The 20,166-nt window shown below is 40.1% G+C and overlaps 1 protein-coding gene across 1 annotated transcript in view; it reads left to right on the forward strand.

The window, feature by feature from the left end:
- The window catches only part of ptprub (protein tyrosine phosphatase receptor type Ub), a 147,625-nt gene that overhangs the window by 65,038 nt on the left and 62,421 nt on the right, over nucleotides 1–20,166 (forward strand). The window contains exon 3 of the mRNA XM_054622258.1: nucleotides 15,527–15,798. Within this exon, the coding sequence (XP_054478233.1) occupies nucleotides 15,527–15,798 (272 nt within the window). The remainder of the gene's footprint in view (nucleotides 1–15,526; nucleotides 15,799–20,166) is intronic.

Raw genomic sequence — 20,166 nt, forward strand, 5'->3', positions numbered from 1 at the left:
TCCAGCATCCCTCTAAATATAAAAAATGTCCTTTGGTTAAAGTTAGACTCTTCCTCTCTAAAAGACTGCAGTGAATTAATTACACATTTTGAATTAACTGTTCTCATGTGACATTTCATACTTTAATAACATCTTCAAACAATAAAAGTGATCTCTCCTTGACTTAATTATACTCATATTGCCATTAATATGAGGGTGAAATACTGTGTCTTAAGCATCTCTTCTCGCTTACATACTCAATGAACGGCATGAAATTGTATAGTAGATTGTTTGATCAATGTCCTGGTGAAGTGTGCAAAACGTCCTTGTAGAGAGGATTTCTTTCACCTGGCTTTAAAAAATCTGAACAGGAAATATAACTCTTTGAAACACAAGAGAAAACAAGCTCCAGGTAGACGTCCCTGTGCACTTGTTCAAACCCATGAAACTAAGGTCTTCCTGAGCTCTTTACTTCTGGGCTGCATATTCTTGAGAGTCAGCCGACGGTCGCTGTCCATCTGGCTCTGTTGTTGATTGCAGACACACTGGCTGATGAGCGCAGCCTAGATGTAGAGGCAGAAGTAGGGCCCTGAGCTTGTAGGAGCTCCCTTTAGGCTGTGGCTTGGCAGGGCTTTTCAGAGCTGCTCTCTTGCAAACCCTCTTGAAGCGAGCACAGAAGTCTCCACGGTTGCCTAATGGCCTTGCTGCTGCTCTTCAGAGTTTGGCAGTTGACAGTTTTTGATCCTTTTTAAGCAAGAGATAAAGCCCTGGCAGACAAGTCTGAGATGTCTGTAGAGATTTAGAAACTAGGAGAAAGTTTTGTGATTTATTGATTATTTTGTGATCTTTGTAAAAACTACCAGAGAGGAAATGTAGAGATGGCGACAGTGACATTTTGTAAATATTTACACATGTTTGTGTGCATGAAAATCCACAGGATCCACAGGATACTTACAGAGCAAGAGGAATGCAATATGCTAATGTTCAGAAGTGATGTTTTCCTATTTCCTATATTTGGTCCATTTACAGAGACACAGGTTAAGTAATTAACTGTTTGTTTCACCATGCATTGACTATATATTCAGTCTGATTGACTGGTACAGCTGGAGGACAGAAATCCCAACAATACTGGACCCTACCTAGCCCATCATCTGTGACCAGCTCTAATTAGTTCCCCCAGGGAACACAGATTAAAGAGAAATACATTGAGAATAAGGAAGCAACACTGAGTTAAATCTTGGGAGATGAATAACAAAAAAAGAAAACTGGAAAAAAAACAGAAGTGCAACAGATAACATGTAGCAAAGAGAGCAGAAAGAAAGAGTCATGAGGAAAATGGAGTCCAAATTAGTTTTCTCTATGTCTGTTTTAATCACGCTTCATTGTATTTAGTGTGCATAGTTGCATACCTAGTGTGATGAAAACAAGGCTCACTGAGTATTTGGCTTTGCTGCTTTGCTGCCTTCGTGTCTGTTTTTTCCTTTTTCTCCTCTCACATAGTCTCATTGTCTGGACAAGGATCTCACACCACAGACAGGCACCACAAAGAGGGCCAGAGAAAAAATCCCCTCTGCTCTCAGCCGTCAAAGGTAGAAATCGATGGGACCTTAAACAGAAACAGTGAAAGAAAAGCACACTTTCTGCTAAGCTTTGGAAAACCGAAACCACTTTGGGCGTCTTAACTGACTCAGCTTTTCTTTTGTACACAGATGTTTTTTAGGCAGGGGAGAATCGTGATAGCTAACAACAAATGATGGCCGTTTATGTCATTACAAAGGTTATATACAGTTTTTTTTTATCTATGAGAACAAATTTAACATCTATTGGTGTAAAGATGGTGGTGAAATTGGTGGTCACAGTTTCCATGGTACTAGTACCAGCAGGTGATTGTTTCCAAACAACAGGCTTTTCTCATCAATTGGCCACGACAGTCACTGGGCATGGTTCATTTGAGAATACTACAATATGAATATTTCATTCCTTACCAGATTTGCATATGTAGGGGCATATTCACTCTGCTGGTGTAAACCAGCAAAGTCGCTCTGGTGGTCAACTCTTTCATTTCAGAGTAATAGTCTGGTAATAGTTTGGTGGTTGAGTGTTGGGAGTAATCCTGCCCGGTGGTTAGGATGGGTCAAAAGCACTGGTCAAATTTCCATCTGAGGGTTGATAAAGTATAACATAAAAGGCCAGACTTCTCGACATGTCAAAAGAGGAAAAGCTCAGGTTTAATTAATTACTGTTAAACGGCTGCCTTCCACTTAATTGAGTGAGTTAAAAAGGCACTGCTATTGTACCTACTGGCTCACTGCCACATGGCTTAATGGGACACTTAAATGGATCAGAGGCACTGTTAAAAAAGGTTCAGTATGGTGCCCATGTATAATGATTAAGGTTCACACCACACAACGGCAATGCCCATGGTTCGATTTGACCTGGGACTTTTTTTGCATGTCATTCCCAAATCTCCCACCAATGTTTCCTGTCCCTCTTCACTGTTGGCTCTCAATGAAAGGCATTCAAAAGATTCAGTTAACCGGAATAACAATAAAACAAGTTTCTCACTTACCTTTGGAGGTATCAAGCCATGCATTTGGTTTTATTAGCTCAGGTTTGGACAAACTTCTGATATTTCTGCCACTACCCTAATCTTGACACATGACAAAAAGACAATATTAGCTTAAAACATTATGCTTTTTCAATTGTTATATAATAGAATAACAAAAAGGAGACAGAGAACTCTTCCAGTTTTGAACTCAGCACCTGGACAAGATGATGTTTGTTATTTCACACTATTTGCTTTCACCCCCAACATAGAGATGAATAGAATTATTTTTTTGTGAAGCTCACAGCAATGAAAAAATGTAATTCATATTGAAATGTTATAGGGACTACTTGTTTTTAGAAACATGTGTCAGCTAAAAGCACTTTTGACTGGAGGGGTTGCATGTGATTGATGGTTCGTGAGAAAGAAACCTTGAGCTATGGACCTTTTTCTTCTCAGCAGATATTTTGGCTTTTCATTGTAATATATAAAAGCACAGGTGTTCTGTTCTCTTCTGTCCCAGTAAGCCATGTGTGTGACATTGAGCCAGAATGCACTATACCAGCAAGAAGAAACACATTTTCTGCTGGAGCTGAGCGAGTTTGATGTGGTTGCTCAGAAGCCATGCATTTTAGTTTTTGTTTAAAATGCTTAAACTTAATTTACCCAGAGATGACAGCAAATTATTCACACCTGTGATTTTCAATCTGTGACACATCAAAGTGTCTTCCATAGAAAAGCCTAAATAGCATAGTCCTCCTCCAGCATACTGCACCTGATTTAACTGTACCTCCTCTTCTATACATGTGTCTCAGATGAAAACAAAAAAAGGAACACATTCCTAATGGTCCTTTGTTATTATTTACAAATGTCTGCAGCGTCCTTGATGGAGGTCAAGGTCAGGGCTACAGTAGCTGTCATAAATGACGAGTGGTTCTTACTGAGATAGAACGTCTGCCCACCAAACGGGGGGGGGGGGGGGGATGACAGTTAATCACAGGCACATTACACCTCTGGGATTGGACGTAACTGCAGCCTCCTGCCTTTGGCTCCAGCCTGCCTGTCATTATGATGACTCTGCGGCCGATCGGTGTCGGCCCCAGATTTATCAGTCCCACACTAGACTGTGGCCTCGTCTTGGGCTGAGCTTGGCACCTGTCCATCCATCAGCTTCTCAAGTCCTCCTGTGACGCAGTGGACACAATCTCTATTTCTCTACAGCTCCATACTGCCACACGGCAATGCTATTGTTCACAACGCTCATTCAGGGAGTACAACTAAATAAATCCAACGCAGGGTTTACAGATGTGGCGACTTGCTCCTAAAATACAAATCTGCAGAGTCTGAGAGATGCTTTGTCATTGTTGGAGCGCTGTAACTGTGTTGACATCCACCACCAGGGAAAAAGCTGGCAGACTTTATTGGGACTTAAGTATTTTGGGAGGGACGGTGCAGGTGGACAACTTTGCTGATGGCACTGGCGAATGCTCTTTTAAACAAGCTGAGTAATTACTAAAAAGCATGCTGAAGGCCATTTAAGCTGCATCTGTTGACACCACTGTGACACAAATTTCAAGATTAGCTGTATATGTGTGTGTGCAGACTGTGTGTTTGCGTGTCAGTGCAGAGAGAAAACGAGCAGATTGTGTATAGGGTTGCTTTGCTTAAATGGCTTATTATGCAGATTTATCACTGTTGAGTCTAATATCCTGGGATATAGTGTGCCTAGAGCCATACAATTAAATCACTACAATGTTGACTTCGATTGGAGCTTCAGAAACTACAAATATCTTTCAAGTACATGTAGTATGACAATTATGGGGTTTTTTTCAGGAAGACTTTCAAGCATGTCAGCATTCGCCAACTGCCATTCATTTTTCTAGTGACTATCTCATTAGCTTCGTGTCAAGACAGATGACCAAACCGAGGCGTGCGTTATTATGCGGCTGTGCCCACCGCCCCTGGGGGCCTCTCAGTTTACCACAGTGGCATGTCGCCATGCTGACTTGTTAATGGAATCAGTCATTGATAACAAGGGGCTAATGAAAATCTAATCAGAAAAGCCTGTCGCTGGATTGTCTTCTGCTTCTCTGAATGTCGCAGACACAAAGCTGCTCTGCCTGTCCTCTAAGTCCAGAGAGGAAAACTTCTATCTCAGGTCTCATTAACTGGTATGATTTGCAGTGTCATCCTGGAGAAATTTAATATTCATTTATTTATTTATCGCTCATTCATTTTCTCGACCCTGTTTTAGGGCCTTAGGGGCTAGAAGTGACCCCAGACTTTATCAGAAAGGGATGGTAAAACACTTTGAACAGGTTTTTATTCCATTGCAGCAATGTTAAATTTAGCTATTCTATCAGAAGGGGCATACAGGAAAAGAATAAATGGAGCCCCATTAATTTGTTCTATTTTATCTTCTTCCTCCTGGGGTGCTGAGAGGCAGGACAAAGAGTAGGTCAAAGCTAAGGCCAAGATCATGTTTAAAGCATCCCAGCAGAGAAGGTCAGATGGATCTCCAGACTAAACCGTTACTCATTCAACAGTTGAGGAAATACAGAAAATTCTGATTTGCATATAGCTGCGCTGTGAGAATGGGAGACAATATGTTTTTCTCATCTCTATCCAGGGGAACTGCTAACTGGGATGAAGCACTCAAGGTCTGGATGCTGCAGAGAAACTAAATGGGCAGGCTTTACAGAGGAATGTGTGAATACCCTGAAGGCGTTAAATGTAGGGCAGCGATGGGGAGCCATATGTGTATTGTCTGGAGCTGTAACATCGGAGAGTTGCACCTGAGTTTGAACACATGCTCAGCAGTTAATCTAACATGCATATAATTAGATATTATGTAAATGTTAATTTATGAATGTTTCCACAAACACTAGATTTTTATGCAAAATCAAGTGGTTACAGAATCCATTAAGTACAAACCGTGCATAGATTATGAGCTCTTGCTTAAACATAAACACCGCCGTTCAATAGTTGGCGTCACCTGTTGTATATGTGTTTTCTTTCCTTGAATAATTAAAATTTTAACATAATGTAGATAAAACAGAATAACGCAGACACCAAATAAAGAAAGTCCTGAATACAATCTGTCTGTATCCAATGGAGGTTTTGTAGCAATTCAAAAATTTGAAATGGCATTTCACTCACCTAAGACAGAAAAATTCTAAATCTATTGATCATGATGGATGGAGACATAAAAAGACCTATGAACCAGACTAAAGAGCAGCACTTATTGATATTATATTTGCTGTTTTGGAAGCTCTGGGCTAATTGCGCTATAGGGAGGAGGCATGTCTTTCAGGGATGTGTGATGTGTTCTCCGAGAGTGATAAAGTGCTGCTGAGTGCTAAAGGGCAAGGTTTATGGATTTCTGCAACACCCGGGTGCCACAGCTCAGCAGGACTACAACAAGGTCCCAGCCACTGCCTCCACATGTTTAGAGTGTGTTTTTTCTCAGCTTTCCTGGACTCTAGTATGTTCTAGAAATAAGTAGTGTGGTTCATCACAGCAGCCTGTCAGCTGCATGCTCCCAAATGTGAACCACTATTAATCAAATTATTATAACAGTATAGTAAATATGCAAAAACAGAAAGGTTTTTGCAGGTGATTGCTGTCCTGCAAAACACCACTGGAGCAATAAACATGAACATTAAAATGCCATCTCCATAGGCTTTCCATATCTCAATTATAAACACTTCCCTTTTGATTATAGTACAGTTAATTTATGATGCCAGTCTCAATCGGCTTAACACAGTTTAATGCTGGCCTGGAGGGCTCTATAACATGTTCATTCTGCAGAACAGCAGTATGGGCTTGCACCTTGACCAGCCTGCTAATGGTGATGCATGGCTCATTGGTGAGCAACTTTCTTTTTTTCACAGACTGATGGAGACAAAATGAATCAGGGCCTCTTGGTTATCCAGTTTGTCTGTCTGCTATAGAGGTTATAGCCTGACCACATGGTTGATTACATCTCTGACCAACCTTAAAAGCCGCCAGGGGTGACCTTAGCCTGGGTGTAGTGTTGGCACCCACGCTATCATACAGCACACTGGGCAACAAAAGGTAGCAAGCTCCTATACGGCTTAGAGTACAAGCTCTTTGTTAACCTTTTTGCATTACACCCAATCAAACTATGACAAATATTTGCGCCAGCGACAGCTGTGGACGTTGTTTTAAGGTTGTCTGTGTGCTCTTTTGTACGTCCAATCCATTCTTGTTGATGCAATATCTCAAAAACACCTGGGAGGAACTTCCAAAAAATGTTGCACCAACGTCGACCTGGATTCAAGAATGAACCGATAAGATTTGAAGGTTAAAGGTGAAAGGTCAAGGTCATGTCATGAACACCTTGAGCGAATGTCCTTTAAATTGGTCACAAACGTCAACTTGCATTCAAGGTTGAACGGATTAGAATGGTGTTCAGAGGTCACTGGGACCTCACATAACACATTTTTGGCCATTACTCAAGAATGAATATGCTAATCATGTCAATTTCACACAAGCATCTAAGAGGATAAAAATATGAAGTGATGACAATCCTTGAAGACTTTGGTGCAAAAATGAGTGGTTGGCAGAGGCATACAAACACAAAGTGGTAATATAAATCTTTTAAAGGTGCTTGATTTGACCAAATATTTCAAGTGTTTATGGCCCATTGTTTGCTGCTTGTTGAAGTGCCTCTGCTGCAGAACCTGCCCTGCAAATCACTTCTTGGACCGATCAACAAAGTTGAAGTTACAGTTCAACTGTGTCCTAACGGCTCAGTTTTGAGGAGGTGTTATGTATTCTAACAATCCAGTATTTGCACTTTTGAAAAGCTGAAATAATCTATTTAATGAGGTACTTATTTCATTCATATGGTAAAGATCTGGGCAAATATGTAAAGGATTTTCTTTTGGCTCTTTCTGGTTTACAGTAGACATTGCCTCTGTCAGTCTGGCTGTGGTTCGGATGGACAGCTGGTGGGACAGAGTTGCCTTTGCCTGCACACATATTTTTGCCAATCCTGAAGGATTCCTGTGTTGATTTGTCTTGACACTTAGAAATAAGTAGCCCCACTATTTCAAAAATGCTTTGTCCTTATTAAGACTTGGTTTAATCTACAACAAGGTTGGTCAATTGTGCACCATGCAGCGCTGAGAATATGCAGGACTAGAGTGAGTGATTTTACTGATTAGCACACTTTCAAGCATTGAGGAAGAACTAATCAGTGAACTCACTTGGTGTGGTATTTGGAAGGTCAGTTTCCTTCAAGTGCTCTTTATAAGTTTCCACCAAATTATGGCTTACTAAGGATTTGATTACCCTCGGTCTTAAAATTTCAGAAATACTTTGTGCCCCAGCAATATAATGACTCGTTGAGAATGCACAAAAATGTAGTTTTTAAAAAAGGTATTAAACCAAGGACATTGTGGTTCACGGTCAGTGCCTTCACCCCTGGGCCACCATTCCACAATTAACATTGTGGTTTTCTTGTAGCAGTATCCAATCCTAAATTAACAGTAAACCATTTTATTTAAGTGTCCAAATTGTGATTGTGAATTTCATGCTCTATATAGTGCCCTCAGAAATTCCCACAATGGAACTAAAAACGAAAATGGCCATGCCATGCACACTACTTTTGCCAGCAATGAGTTACATCATGCAATGGTAATTACAGCTGTGCAACACCTGTCAGTCAGACGCAAAATGGTAATGACTCAGAATCTAAAATCGCAATTTACTGCTCAGTAATACTATACCTCAACCACTGAGTATATATTACTATGTATAGCGTGTGGTGAATGAGGTCGACACAGCCGAATACCTATATGTACATAATACTTCTTTGTTTCCTTCGTCTCTTTTGTCATGTGTCTGCTCACCCGGCTTTTTTCCTGGGTATTTCTGCCAGTTGATCCTGAACCGCCTCGAGGACAATTCAAAAGGTCAACGCAAGCAGACTGTTGAGAAATTGCACCTTTCCTCTTTCCCCCATCTCTTCTTGGAAAGAAGACAACAGCACTTGCTGACATGGCCTCATCCTGCTGAAATGCTGGAAGGCAGAGGCTACTTCGACAATAGCACCACTTGTATTTCATTTATTTTCTGCTCGAACATCAGTCCTCAGCTCGCCCCCTACTCTATCTCACTCTCCATTTCTATCCTGTGCGCACCAGGCTGTCCCCAGAGGCGTTGGTAATGGTCTACTGGCCCTCTACTTGAGGGGATAAAGACCTGCAGAGAAAACAGTCCCAGCTCTGGCTTTGAATGATAAGAGAAAATTAAAAACAGAAATTGAGGACAGGTTGTTCGCACTGTAGACAAAGAAGAATTTACTGGTAAAAGGTTATGAGTGAAAGCCTAATTCAATATTTTCATTTCTGTCACTTGTTGGTCCCTTTTAAAATTTTAAATTAGATCTTGGGAGAATAGTGAAGTCAAAAAATGAGGACACAATGAGGGTGTAGATGGTTCAAAACCTTTTAAGGTAAAGTCCAGTCAGGAGAGACTGTGCTGAGATGAAAAACGATAAGTTGTTGAAGTGAATCCTGTTCCATTATTAATGGTTAGAAATAAATGACTGAGGAGATGTCATTTTAAATTGATCTCTGGTCAATGAGAAGTACCAGAGCCAGAGGGGTGGATAGTTTCAAAAAACAGAAAATGTCAATACCTATTGTACACTTTGAATATTTTAAAGTTGCAGGAGAGAGAAGCTGCTTGATGGATGTCGGCGATGATAATGAAAAATGATTTGAATGGAAGAGAATGAGTATGACGGAGGTGGAGCTGTGAATTATAGTATGAGTGAGGGGGGTGAAAATTAGATTAGGTTACGCACTTCAGGTGGTGTGTCAGCCTTGGGAATGGAAAGCCTGTCAGTCCTTCATGCCCTTATGCAAAGCTGGTAGGGTGCTCTATTGATCCAGCAGCAATGGAGAAGGGTCCTATGCAGCCAACACCGATGTTCTCACATCATTGTGTGTGTGTGTGTGTGTGTGTGTGTGTGTGTGTGTGTGTGAGTGTGTGTGTGTGTGTGTGTGTGAGAGAGAGAGAGTGAGAGAGAGAGAGAGAGTGAGTGTGTGAGAGAGAGAGAGAGAGAGAGCAGACATGTGATTGGTTAGTAATGTCAAATTTTAATTCCTAAAATGTATATATTTGATTAACATGAGCTTTTGCAACTTCAAAGACTAGACCGGTTGCTAAACCCCTTACCTAACAGTCATTGTCCAGTCATAGCTTAGCAACGGTAACCAGGCACAGCAGGTCTATCAAGTTTTGGATTTCTTGACATGTTGATGCGACGTTCCAGGCGTTCATTTAAGAGTTTGTAGTGTGGTTTCTTTTTAATCAGCCAAAGTATCTTATGGAGCCAACATTGCCTTGGTAAACTAGCTAGTTACAGCTGAGGAAATCAGGCAGCAAAACGACTGCTGATGTTAGGAGGGAACTGTTCTGCTGATTACTTTTTGAGTATAAGGTCAGCCTCAGATTCCCAGCAGGAACGCTGTCATTGTGTGTCATTGTGATAAGTCGATTAAGCCTGTGTGATGTCTTGTTTTTGCACTTTCCCTGTGTGAGATGTTCCATTAGGAAGGGGACTCTCAACGGGTTTATTTTATCCAGTCCTCTGTTTATGTTTTTGGTTTTTTTTAATGTTTTTTTTCCTCCTGGCTTGCTTTTAAATTATCCATGAGGTCAGACAGGCAAAGAAACACACCAAATAATAACTTTTTAAGTCATTTACGTTGTACATTGATGGGCAGTAAACACATTAACGTCTGACGTTAGCGACTAGGTGTTTATGTCTGTGATTGCAGCGTCTTCCACTGAGAGCTCCTATTACTCTGTGAACAATTTAACTACATGATGAGGCAATTTTACATTTGTAAGCCAGTTTTCTCAGAGGGAGACCAAACATCAGAGAAATGACAACACTAATGTAGCTTTCAAGGCAATGGCCAGAGCTCTACTTTATATATTTATTTACTTATTTATTTGCACTGAAGGTTATTGTGGACAGGAGCAAATAAACAGACGGTTTAGGGACATCACAACCTTAGAGATTGAGTATGAAATCCCACATGACCTTCTCAGAACTGAGTACAGGGCAGGATGAAGGTGCCTGGTGAAAACACGAGCATCAAGGCCAATGTGCTGAGAGCTGGTCAGTAATGATACGGCAAGCAGCATCAAGGACGCCTCTTAAACCCTAACACAGCCATTGATCCCATTATATGCCGACCTCTGCTCCCTCTAATTTCTTGTGTAGCTGAGATATCTTGGACTCTGGCCTTGGAAGTCAGAGGAACAAAGTTTTTCTGAATGGGTCATACAGAGAAAGGATCCGTACATTTTAGCCTTCTGCTGTCTGTTTTATTTTCACATCTCCTATGTTAACAACTCTGCGTCTTATTTGCACTTTCCCTGTTTGTGTCCTCAATCTATCACCTCCGCACAACTCAGACCCCACCCTCTGTTTATGGCCCCCCTTTTCCCTTTTGATCCGTTGGCTTGCCACAGATAGTGTCACCTACAGCCTGTGACCAGGTTGTAGTCCAGCCGTGCTCCTTATGAATCATGATGTGCTGGATCAGTCCTAATCTTGTTATGAATGTTCTTTTGCCCTTGGGAGGGGCATCAATGGATGGATGGAACTTTATCAGATTTCACGGTGCTTTGGAGGATAATTTATGAAAGGTGCTGTCTTGTGTGTGTGGGGGACATGCACGTTGGCTATAAACACTTAAGTTTGATCTGATTTAGTTTACATTTACTTTCCAGCATTTACCTTTTAATGAAAATCTAAACATGGAAAGTTATCTACATGAAAAACAGAAAAGGATGCAAAACAATTAAAATACAATAAGATTACAAATATGACAAATTAAAAAACAATAAAAGCTTGTTACACAGAGACAGTATCTAATTAATCCAGCGGTGCTATCAGATACGATTGAGATTAGCTATAGCCTGATGAGCCCATGTATCTAGTTTTAAACCTTAGGGCCTGTGATTGAAAAGACCATCCTGGGTAATCAGGCAATTTGTTGGAACAACCAGGAGACCTCTTGTGGGATTGACATATCTATAATGTACCTGGGAGTCTGACCATGTAGAGTGTTAAAAGTTATCAGTCACATCTTAAAATCAATTCTAAAACTTACAGCAGGAGACAAGAGTGGTGGGGTGGGTTTTTTTTTTCGTGTCCTCTATCTAGATTTTGAATAAGCCAAAGGTGGGCAATTTTCATTTGGGTTGAAGCCTTAATAAGTTGCACTGTTGTCTAGTCAAGAGGAGATGAGAGCACGGAGGACTTCATGCAAATCTTTGAGAAAATGGCAAAAAAATCAATACTTTTGCCTTTTGGAATGATGGTCTTGCAAAACAAACAACACTAAGAAGTAACCTTGGACTTCTTTCTTTCATTTTATGAGCTAGAAAATAAACACATTTATCAAAATAGTTGCAGCCCTATATAGAACATTTGATAGGAAAAATAAAAAAATCTCAAGAAAATGTTTCTTTATCAACATTATGTAGGTATTGAAACCAAGAAATTCAATTTTGGCTATGGCCCTCATTTGGAAGAAACCGCAATATACTACTTAAGTATATTAGCAGTTTTATATTGGATAATAAATGGCACAAGAACGTTAACCTCTGAAAATGTGTCTATGCATTGGACAGAAAATAGCAGTGGCCCTAACATTGACTCTGGGGTAGGATGTGGAAAAACATCTTAGAGAACAACTGAAAAGCTTCTGCTAGCATAGTAGCAAGCCCAGTCAATCAATGTTTCCGTACTGGCAATTTAAATAGAGTTATTAACCACATCAAAGGATGAGATTCAATCAAGCAGAAGTGACCAGAACCAGCAAGCAAGTTTTAGTGACATTGATGCAGTTTTGGTGCTTTCCTTGGAAGGAAAACGGTGAAGTTTAGAGTATCCTGTTCCAGTAACACAAGTTTCTGATCTCTTCAAGTCACTCAGCAGAATTTTTTTAAAGGGAACAAGGTCAACGAGTTTGTTTATGATAATAAATGCTGTCTAAATATATCTCAGAAACCAGTATAAATAAAAGAATCCAAGCGATATTGTTAGAGTTTAATGTCTTTACCCGGAGCAAAGTATTGCTGTTATTGACAAATGCAGTTTTCAATTGAACTCGGATGGACCTGTTACACAAGAGGGTAAAGGACCACAGAACTCTCCTACAAGACAAACTTATGAAGGCTAGTGCTGGTGAAATACTGAAAGTTACAGTCAAAGTGTATTATCATGGATTTATTGATAATAACTTTCAGTTGAGAACTACTTTTCATACAAAGCCAAGTATTTGCAAGTAGTAGAACATCATTATTTGCAAGTCACCCTGACCCCTTCTTTACTTTAAGGTAACAAGTTCTTCATCATCCCAGCTTTTTTAAAGATAGTTATTCAGAATGTCCCTATCTCAAGGTTGAGATAAATTGACAGACCCTAAGGTTAATATTAACAGGTCATTCACTGAAGAAGGTCCTGTCTCTCAAATGTGAGGATTTGCTGCTTTTACCTGTTTTGTATAATTGAAATAGCAAAAGATTCAAAGGAACTCAATTCATTTTGCCACAATCTTTAATTCATGGACATTTTTATTGTCATACATCATATGCACTCACATACAGCACCCTATTAATTATATGACTTCACCTATCTTCGATTTGAATCTCAAAAGAGGTTAGAGGGCGGCAGAATCACTGCTTCACGTGTCCCCACGTGACATTATATAGTCATAATAGTAACTTGCAAAGTCAACAGAAAGGTGTTAATGATGTCTATATTTAAAACAAGGGGCACGTTTCCAGAAAACACCCAGCAGTGAGGACAGTACGGCTGAAGCACGTCAGCCCTTTGCTATTGTTTTATGAGTCCCTCGGGAGCCTGGACGGTGCAGGAGTGGAGACAGATTCTGAAAGATCTAATTAAGCTATGGGAAATGAGAGTGTAGAGATCTTCAGCCCGGGACAAGACACAAATCAGGGGCTGCTTGCAGTTGGCTGCGGGGCAATAGGGCTTTGCAGTGAAGGCCGCTACTCAAGCCTTCAGCTAATGACCGTTCCTACTTCTCTGGGCTTTTCAGTTTAACTTCCTTTCTAGCTTTTGGTTAAGGATTGTGAACCTCTTGTCATTATGTAAAGCATCAGCCTGGGAGTTTAGGTGCTTTGTCTTATTCGCACTTAAGGAGGCAATTAGTGTTTTCTCAGTAGTGCTGGTAAAGCAGCAGATGACTCAATCACTTGTCTTGTTTTGCACACAGTCAATGCAGACTTTTTTTCTTGTGCCTGAAGAGCAAATAAAAGTTTTCTACTCAGAACTTGTACTACTGTACTTCTGTTTGCATGGTGAGTTGTCAGGAAGGTGTAAAAAAAAAAATGAAAGTGTATAGTGTGTGTCGAGGAAGCTTCCCAGTTGAGAGGCGCACACTGTGTGGGATGTTAAGAATTATCTGTCTTGAGAATCCAGCATTCACATGCCATTCCATCTGAGTGGAGAATAAATGTGTTCAGGACACCTGGCGCCAAGGCTGCGACTGTCTAGTCTCTCGGGCTCATTTCTGACTGAGAACAGAAAGACCTTGGAGTACAAAGACAACAGGCTTGATTATGTGAGTACACAGGAAGGTCTCCCAACATTGTTGTGCTAATCACGTTAGCGGGCACAGACTCAAGGCGGGACAGATGCTAGGCAAAGGGCAATGGGGTTATGTTATCCTGATTAGAGGAGGCTTGGGGGGGGGGGGTTGGGTGTTAGTGAATCTCGTTTCCTACCTCGGCGTCACCTTGCAGATGGAAAACTTTCTCTTGCTTAGTCTGTCACTTTCTTCTTCCATCTCTCACTTGTTCTCTATTTCTGCCTCCAGGATTCACTGGTGCCGTAGCCAGCACCAATTGTGTCATTTTAGTTATCAACCGCATACACATTACACATTGAGTTGAGGGAGAATACTTTCATTTTTCCTTCTTTTAGATTCACCCTCCTTAGAATGGTTACCAGCAGATGTGTTCCTTTGTGACAAGTTTGCCTCGGTTAATATGAGTCTGCTTAACACAAATCCCTCAATGGCTCACATAGACACCGCCAACAGTTATCTGTAAATCTATTAACAATTGAAAAACCTGTTCTATGGACATATTCACAATATACAGACTGGTGTAAATAATCTATACCCATTCTGACTACATATTTACATTATATACGACTCCTGCTTTTTTCTTACTTTATTGATCGTAATTCACTTTATCTTATAGTGTTTCATTTTCATTTTCTCTTATTCAAGTGTATCTCGAGGTTGAATTATTAACTGATTAATTGAATGATAACTGTATATTGAGACCCCCCAGTCCCTTTCAGATATGCAAATCTTACTACATAATGCACAGTGCACACTTATAGTACATTATGTCTACTTTAATGGCTTTCCTTTTTAAAGATAAAACACAGTAAATAAATTGTAAAATACCCCAAATACTTCTTTATATATTAACCTTTAATAATAAAACACTGACCAAAAAGTTATTACCGCCTGTGGAAAGATGAGCATTGCAGACGCAGTGCTAGTGTCTGTTTGGCTGCTTTGAGTTTCCAATTTAAGATTATTCAACACCGTAGGCATTTAAGCTGCTTGGTAACTTTTTTAAACAAATGCTTACAGTACTTGTTTCTGATGCATATATGACAGCTGGTGTAGAGGAAACACAATGATTTAAAATAAAACAAAGATTACAATGTTTTTTGGGCTGAAATAAGTGATACCTCCCAGTTAAGATATATATATATATATTTATCTTCAAAACCAACCGTCCTGACTTTTAAAACTTGTAATATTTGGCAGTCAGAACATGAGTTATTCTCTGAAGCTTTAGCTTTTGGCAACAGGTATTAATCCGTTAACAAATGGCAGAATTGATAAACTGTGCGATGAGTACCTAAATTAACCGATGCATTTCTTCTGCTCCTTCCAGGATCCTTTATGTTGGTGAACTCTTCCCAGCATGCCGTGGGTCATCGTGCTCAGCTGATGCTGCAGACACTGAGTGAAAATGACACCCACTGCGTCCAGTTCAGCTACTTCCTGTACAGTCGTGATGGCCACAGCCCAGGGGCCCTACGGGCGTATGTTCGAGTCAACGGGGGTCCGCTCGGCAGTCCGGTGTGGAACACGTCGGGGTCTCATGCCAAGCAGTGGCACCAGGTGGATCTGGCAGTGAGCACCTTCTGGCCAAATGAATACCAGGTACAAACTCACTCTCAGGTCGTGATTCTTTACTCTTACATGTGATGAAGTGATTAATGGGTCCTTGATTTCATGATGTGTTAATCAAACAAGATGCTCCTCTGACACTGATGAGTTTAACAGCCAAGAGAGGTTTCATATTCGTGATTAAGATCTGCAGACCCATGGACCGACATCTTGTTCAGATGAAAAATGGTACACAGTAAGGCTCTGTTGATCACCACTCATTTTAGCCTTGAGGTGAATCTGGTGTTAATTACTTGCATTTGCAATTTAATTAGCATGGATTCCCTTGAGAATCTAGCCAACGTGAGTGCTTGAAGGCCCTAACTAGTTCTCTTGTGGGCATGCCTGCTATAGATTTCACCCACTGAGGACTGTGTACTGTGTATTCTCCAACAATTTGCTCGACATGTCACTACCTACTCGTAGTAGACAGACGTTGACTGGCATCTACTGTTGGTGCCTGATGTGCTGTGGGCTGTAGATGGCATAGTCAGGTGAACAGGAGGGATATCCATCTATTAATTCAATTGCTTTTTTCTGCAAACGCTGCGGAGCTGTCAAAAAGCAATTAAGTTGACTACTGTGCATTTTATCAAGAACTGTCAATCCCCCCCCCCAACTTAATTAAATTCTATTCTGCTCTGCAAGATCTGACCTTCACTATGTTAAGGAAAAGAGAGTCCTTTGTATAAATAGAGGACTAGACGTAGGCTTGCAATGTTTACCAACTTCACATGATCTTAAAATAAGATAAGACATACAATGTACGTAAGGAAAGACACATATTTGAGCACCTTTGCACTTTAACGAAGGTACAATCGAGATAACCTTGTTTCAACCAGTGGTACACTTTAAAGCCTCATGGGATTTATTGTGAAGGAAAAGTCAGACATTTTGGGGAAAATAGTTATTTGCTATATTTCTGAGAGTTAGATGAGAAGACATTTTAGCAGAGCATAGCATTAAGAGTAGAAAAAGGTTAAAAATAAAAAAAGAAGCCTACCAGCACCTTTTAAAGCTCATTAATTATACCAAATGTATTTAATTCTTACAAAAACTATAATAACTACAAGTTGTGGTTTTAAAAGGGTTATTAGCCTGACTATTTCTTGGCTGGAAGCAGTGACTTCCTGGAAGCTGGTGGTCACCGTGAGGTTGACAGGCAGCTGTCTTTGTACAAATTTAAACAAACTAGATACAACTTGTTAATTAGTGAGCTTAAGAGGTGATGGTATGTGTTTTTCTTTTTTAACCTATTGAAAGAGTTATTTGTGTTCCCCTGTTTTCAGTCATTATGAGACCCTCAGCTAATCACCTCCTGGCTCTCACGTCATATCTAGCGGGAGACATCAGAATGCTATTGATCTGGATGTTTACATCGGTGTTTCTTTTAGTCTTGACAAGAATGTTTTTTTCCAGAAATCTTCATATTTCATTGAAATGCAGACATCATAAACCTGTAAACAGTCATACTGAGAAACCCTCTGCCTTTAAGAAATACCTCTGAAAAAAACCCTCTCTGGGGAATACCCATTACGTACAGATGCTAGTGGAGCTGAGAGTACAGACTTTGGATCTTTATATGCTGTAGTTTTAGGTCTCATCTCACTAGGTACAAATCAGTATACAAGAGGACTGCAAGCTCGACTAATCAATGCTACTGCCAGTCACACCTCCTCTTGAGCTTTGCCCCGCATAAACAAGCCAGCAAGGACCATTGCCAGTAAAACTGTTCATTAGCTCAATGGTGTAACAAATAATGAGGTTCTCACTGTCTGTTCTTTTCTTTTCATTGCATTTTCAGTGTGAATCATCACTTTTACAGTGCCCCAATTAAATGTATTAAATAGCTGTCTCTCTTATGATGAATGTTTAACAATGATGGAGCCGAAAATGGTCGAGTGTTTTTGCCAAGGAGCCCTTCGCTGCTGATGGATGCAGTTAGAGCTGAGCTGTGATCTCTCTGTTATAAAACAGTCTCAACCACTATTCTTCCGTTGTTTCACAAATTAGGACAGATACTTCACAAATATATAATAACAAGTTTTAACCTGCCTTCTCTTTTTCTGTCAACAATTATTGAATGTGCCCGTGTACTTACCGGTTCTGTTCTCCTCAATCTCCATTCCTCTTATTCAGTGGAGTTGTGCACTTTCTTGTCCTCCGATGAAAGGCTCCGCTTAGGAGAAAGTAAAAAAAATAAAGGAGTTTATAAAGGGCTTATGAGGAGGAGTAGATGGTTCTGAAGACAGGACAAACTGTACAGGAGAAATAAATGCTTAACACTTAAATTAATATTGACAGTACAGCCTTTTAATAAAATCCACAATTTCATGTGTGGGAAAACACAGTGTTTAAAGGTATTGGATTAAAATTGGGTGAATTGGGAGACCAGGTTTTGGCACCATTAGAGAAAGTGTATCTTACTGTAAGGAATCAATGCTTTTCCTATTTGCTTCCTCTCTCATTTCCCATTTTACTTTAACTCCGCTGAGCTTGCTTCTCAGTACAAAGAGAGCAAAACAAACTGCCCCCTCAAAGTCACATATTGCACAGCTTACATTGCTAATCCCTCTGCAGTCAAAGAGCTCATCACTGTGGAATGACACAAGGTCTTGCCTTGCCACACGTCACTGCTCTCTTTTAAACAGACAAAGCAGAAAAGGGTAAATGTGGAGGTGTAAGGCTGGATGTTTTCTTTAATAGACTCTTAATGCTAGATATCCTCTGTTGTTAACCATCAACTGTGCAATGAAAACAGAACAACAACAAAAAAGGGCAATGGGACTCTGTTATAGCTTGGGTTTGCTTCATCACAGTTCTGTTGAAATTCACCCGAGACTTTTAGCTCTAAAGCACGTTAGCTGCAGCTTGTGTGACTTTAATTAGTAAAGGTTTTGTGTTATTTCAGCTCTATTCAAGTCTAATACAATCACTTTGTATTTTAAGTTATAGGTAGGCAGATTTACCATGTCATTAAACTAGTGAAGCACTCGTTTGAAGCAGAGGTGGAGAAGAGGACCTTTTTATCTTTGTCTCTGAGTAAGATAAATCCCAGGAGGACGCATTATTTCAGAGAGGGTATTTCCCGTCTTATTATATTTAGGTTGTATTAGCGCTTCCAGTTCCTTGCCTTCAGCACAGAGATACAAAATGTCAGTTTAGCCTTTTACACTGCACAGATATAGATGTGAGAAAACTATGAAGGTTGCTCACTTCATGATTTACAGTGAAATTAAATACCTTGTTTACAGCACATGTAAGACACGGTTTATGTTTTAAAAAAGGAATTGTGGAATGTAATTAAAAACCGTCAAAGCCATTCTCTTGCAATCATCAAAACAAAGAATGAATATGTCAGAAACCCAAATCACCCCAATCATCTTCCACTGCGATCAGGCTGCCCTTTGCATTAATATCAGCATTGAAGAAGCATTACACACACACACACATCACTTTCTTCTATCACTGTTGTGAAATTGGGATTTGGATTGCGATGGATTTTGGGGGTGAAAATCTAATGGAACAAGATCACCTTGAGATATCTCGATTGAAGATGTTGTGGTGGTCTGGTGTCCATTGCCTTATTTCTCTCTCTGCCTCTTTTTGGTAGAAGTGTTTGCAATAGCTGGAGAACTTTGTTATCAAATATTAAAGATGTTATCTAGCCCTCCAAGACTGCCAACTACAGCAGGAGATATGTCCCCCTCCCCTCTTTACCGTCTCTCACATTTCTTCTCTCTACTTCGTCTCTTTCCAAATGTCAGAATCTTCTTCGTGCTTTTCTTCTGCCTTGCTTTACTGTTGTTGATATTACGTGTAATATATTATTCATCCCCTCTTTCACTACACCCTCCCTGTTGAAGGTGTTGTTGCTTTAAGGATAGGTTTGATCTCAATGGAATACTCACGTCATCTCAAATGCACATTGATACATACAAAAACCCATTGTCTGGAAACCCCACAATGATGGCAATCCTTCAGGAAGTTATTGTGCCCTGCCAGGAACATAGTCCAGCACCTAACTCCTCGTGTGGTGATGATTTTTTGATACAATGGGTTAGTTTGTGGGCTTTAGAGGGGGTTTACTGCTGTTTGTTTGTTGATTTTGTCTTACCTTATGTTCAGAGTCTGTCTAGCTTGTTTTCCCTGCTTAAACTGTATATGCTAGGCTAGGCTAACCAGCTCTGAACTTAACAAATGACACATGAGAGTGGCATCAATCTTCTCATTCAGTGAATAAGCGTATTTTTCAATTTTGAATATCTTAAAGATAAACAAATATTATATTTGCATATATTTGATTATCACATTCTGTGCATATCTAGCCTGTTGACCTCTTAAACCAGATTAGCCTACTTT

Source organism: Anoplopoma fimbria, chromosome 20 (assembly GCF_027596085.1).
Source record: "Anoplopoma fimbria isolate UVic2021 breed Golden Eagle Sablefish chromosome 20, Afim_UVic_2022, whole genome shotgun sequence".
Lineage (NCBI taxonomy): Eukaryota > Metazoa > Chordata > Actinopteri > Perciformes > Anoplopomatidae > Anoplopoma > Anoplopoma fimbria.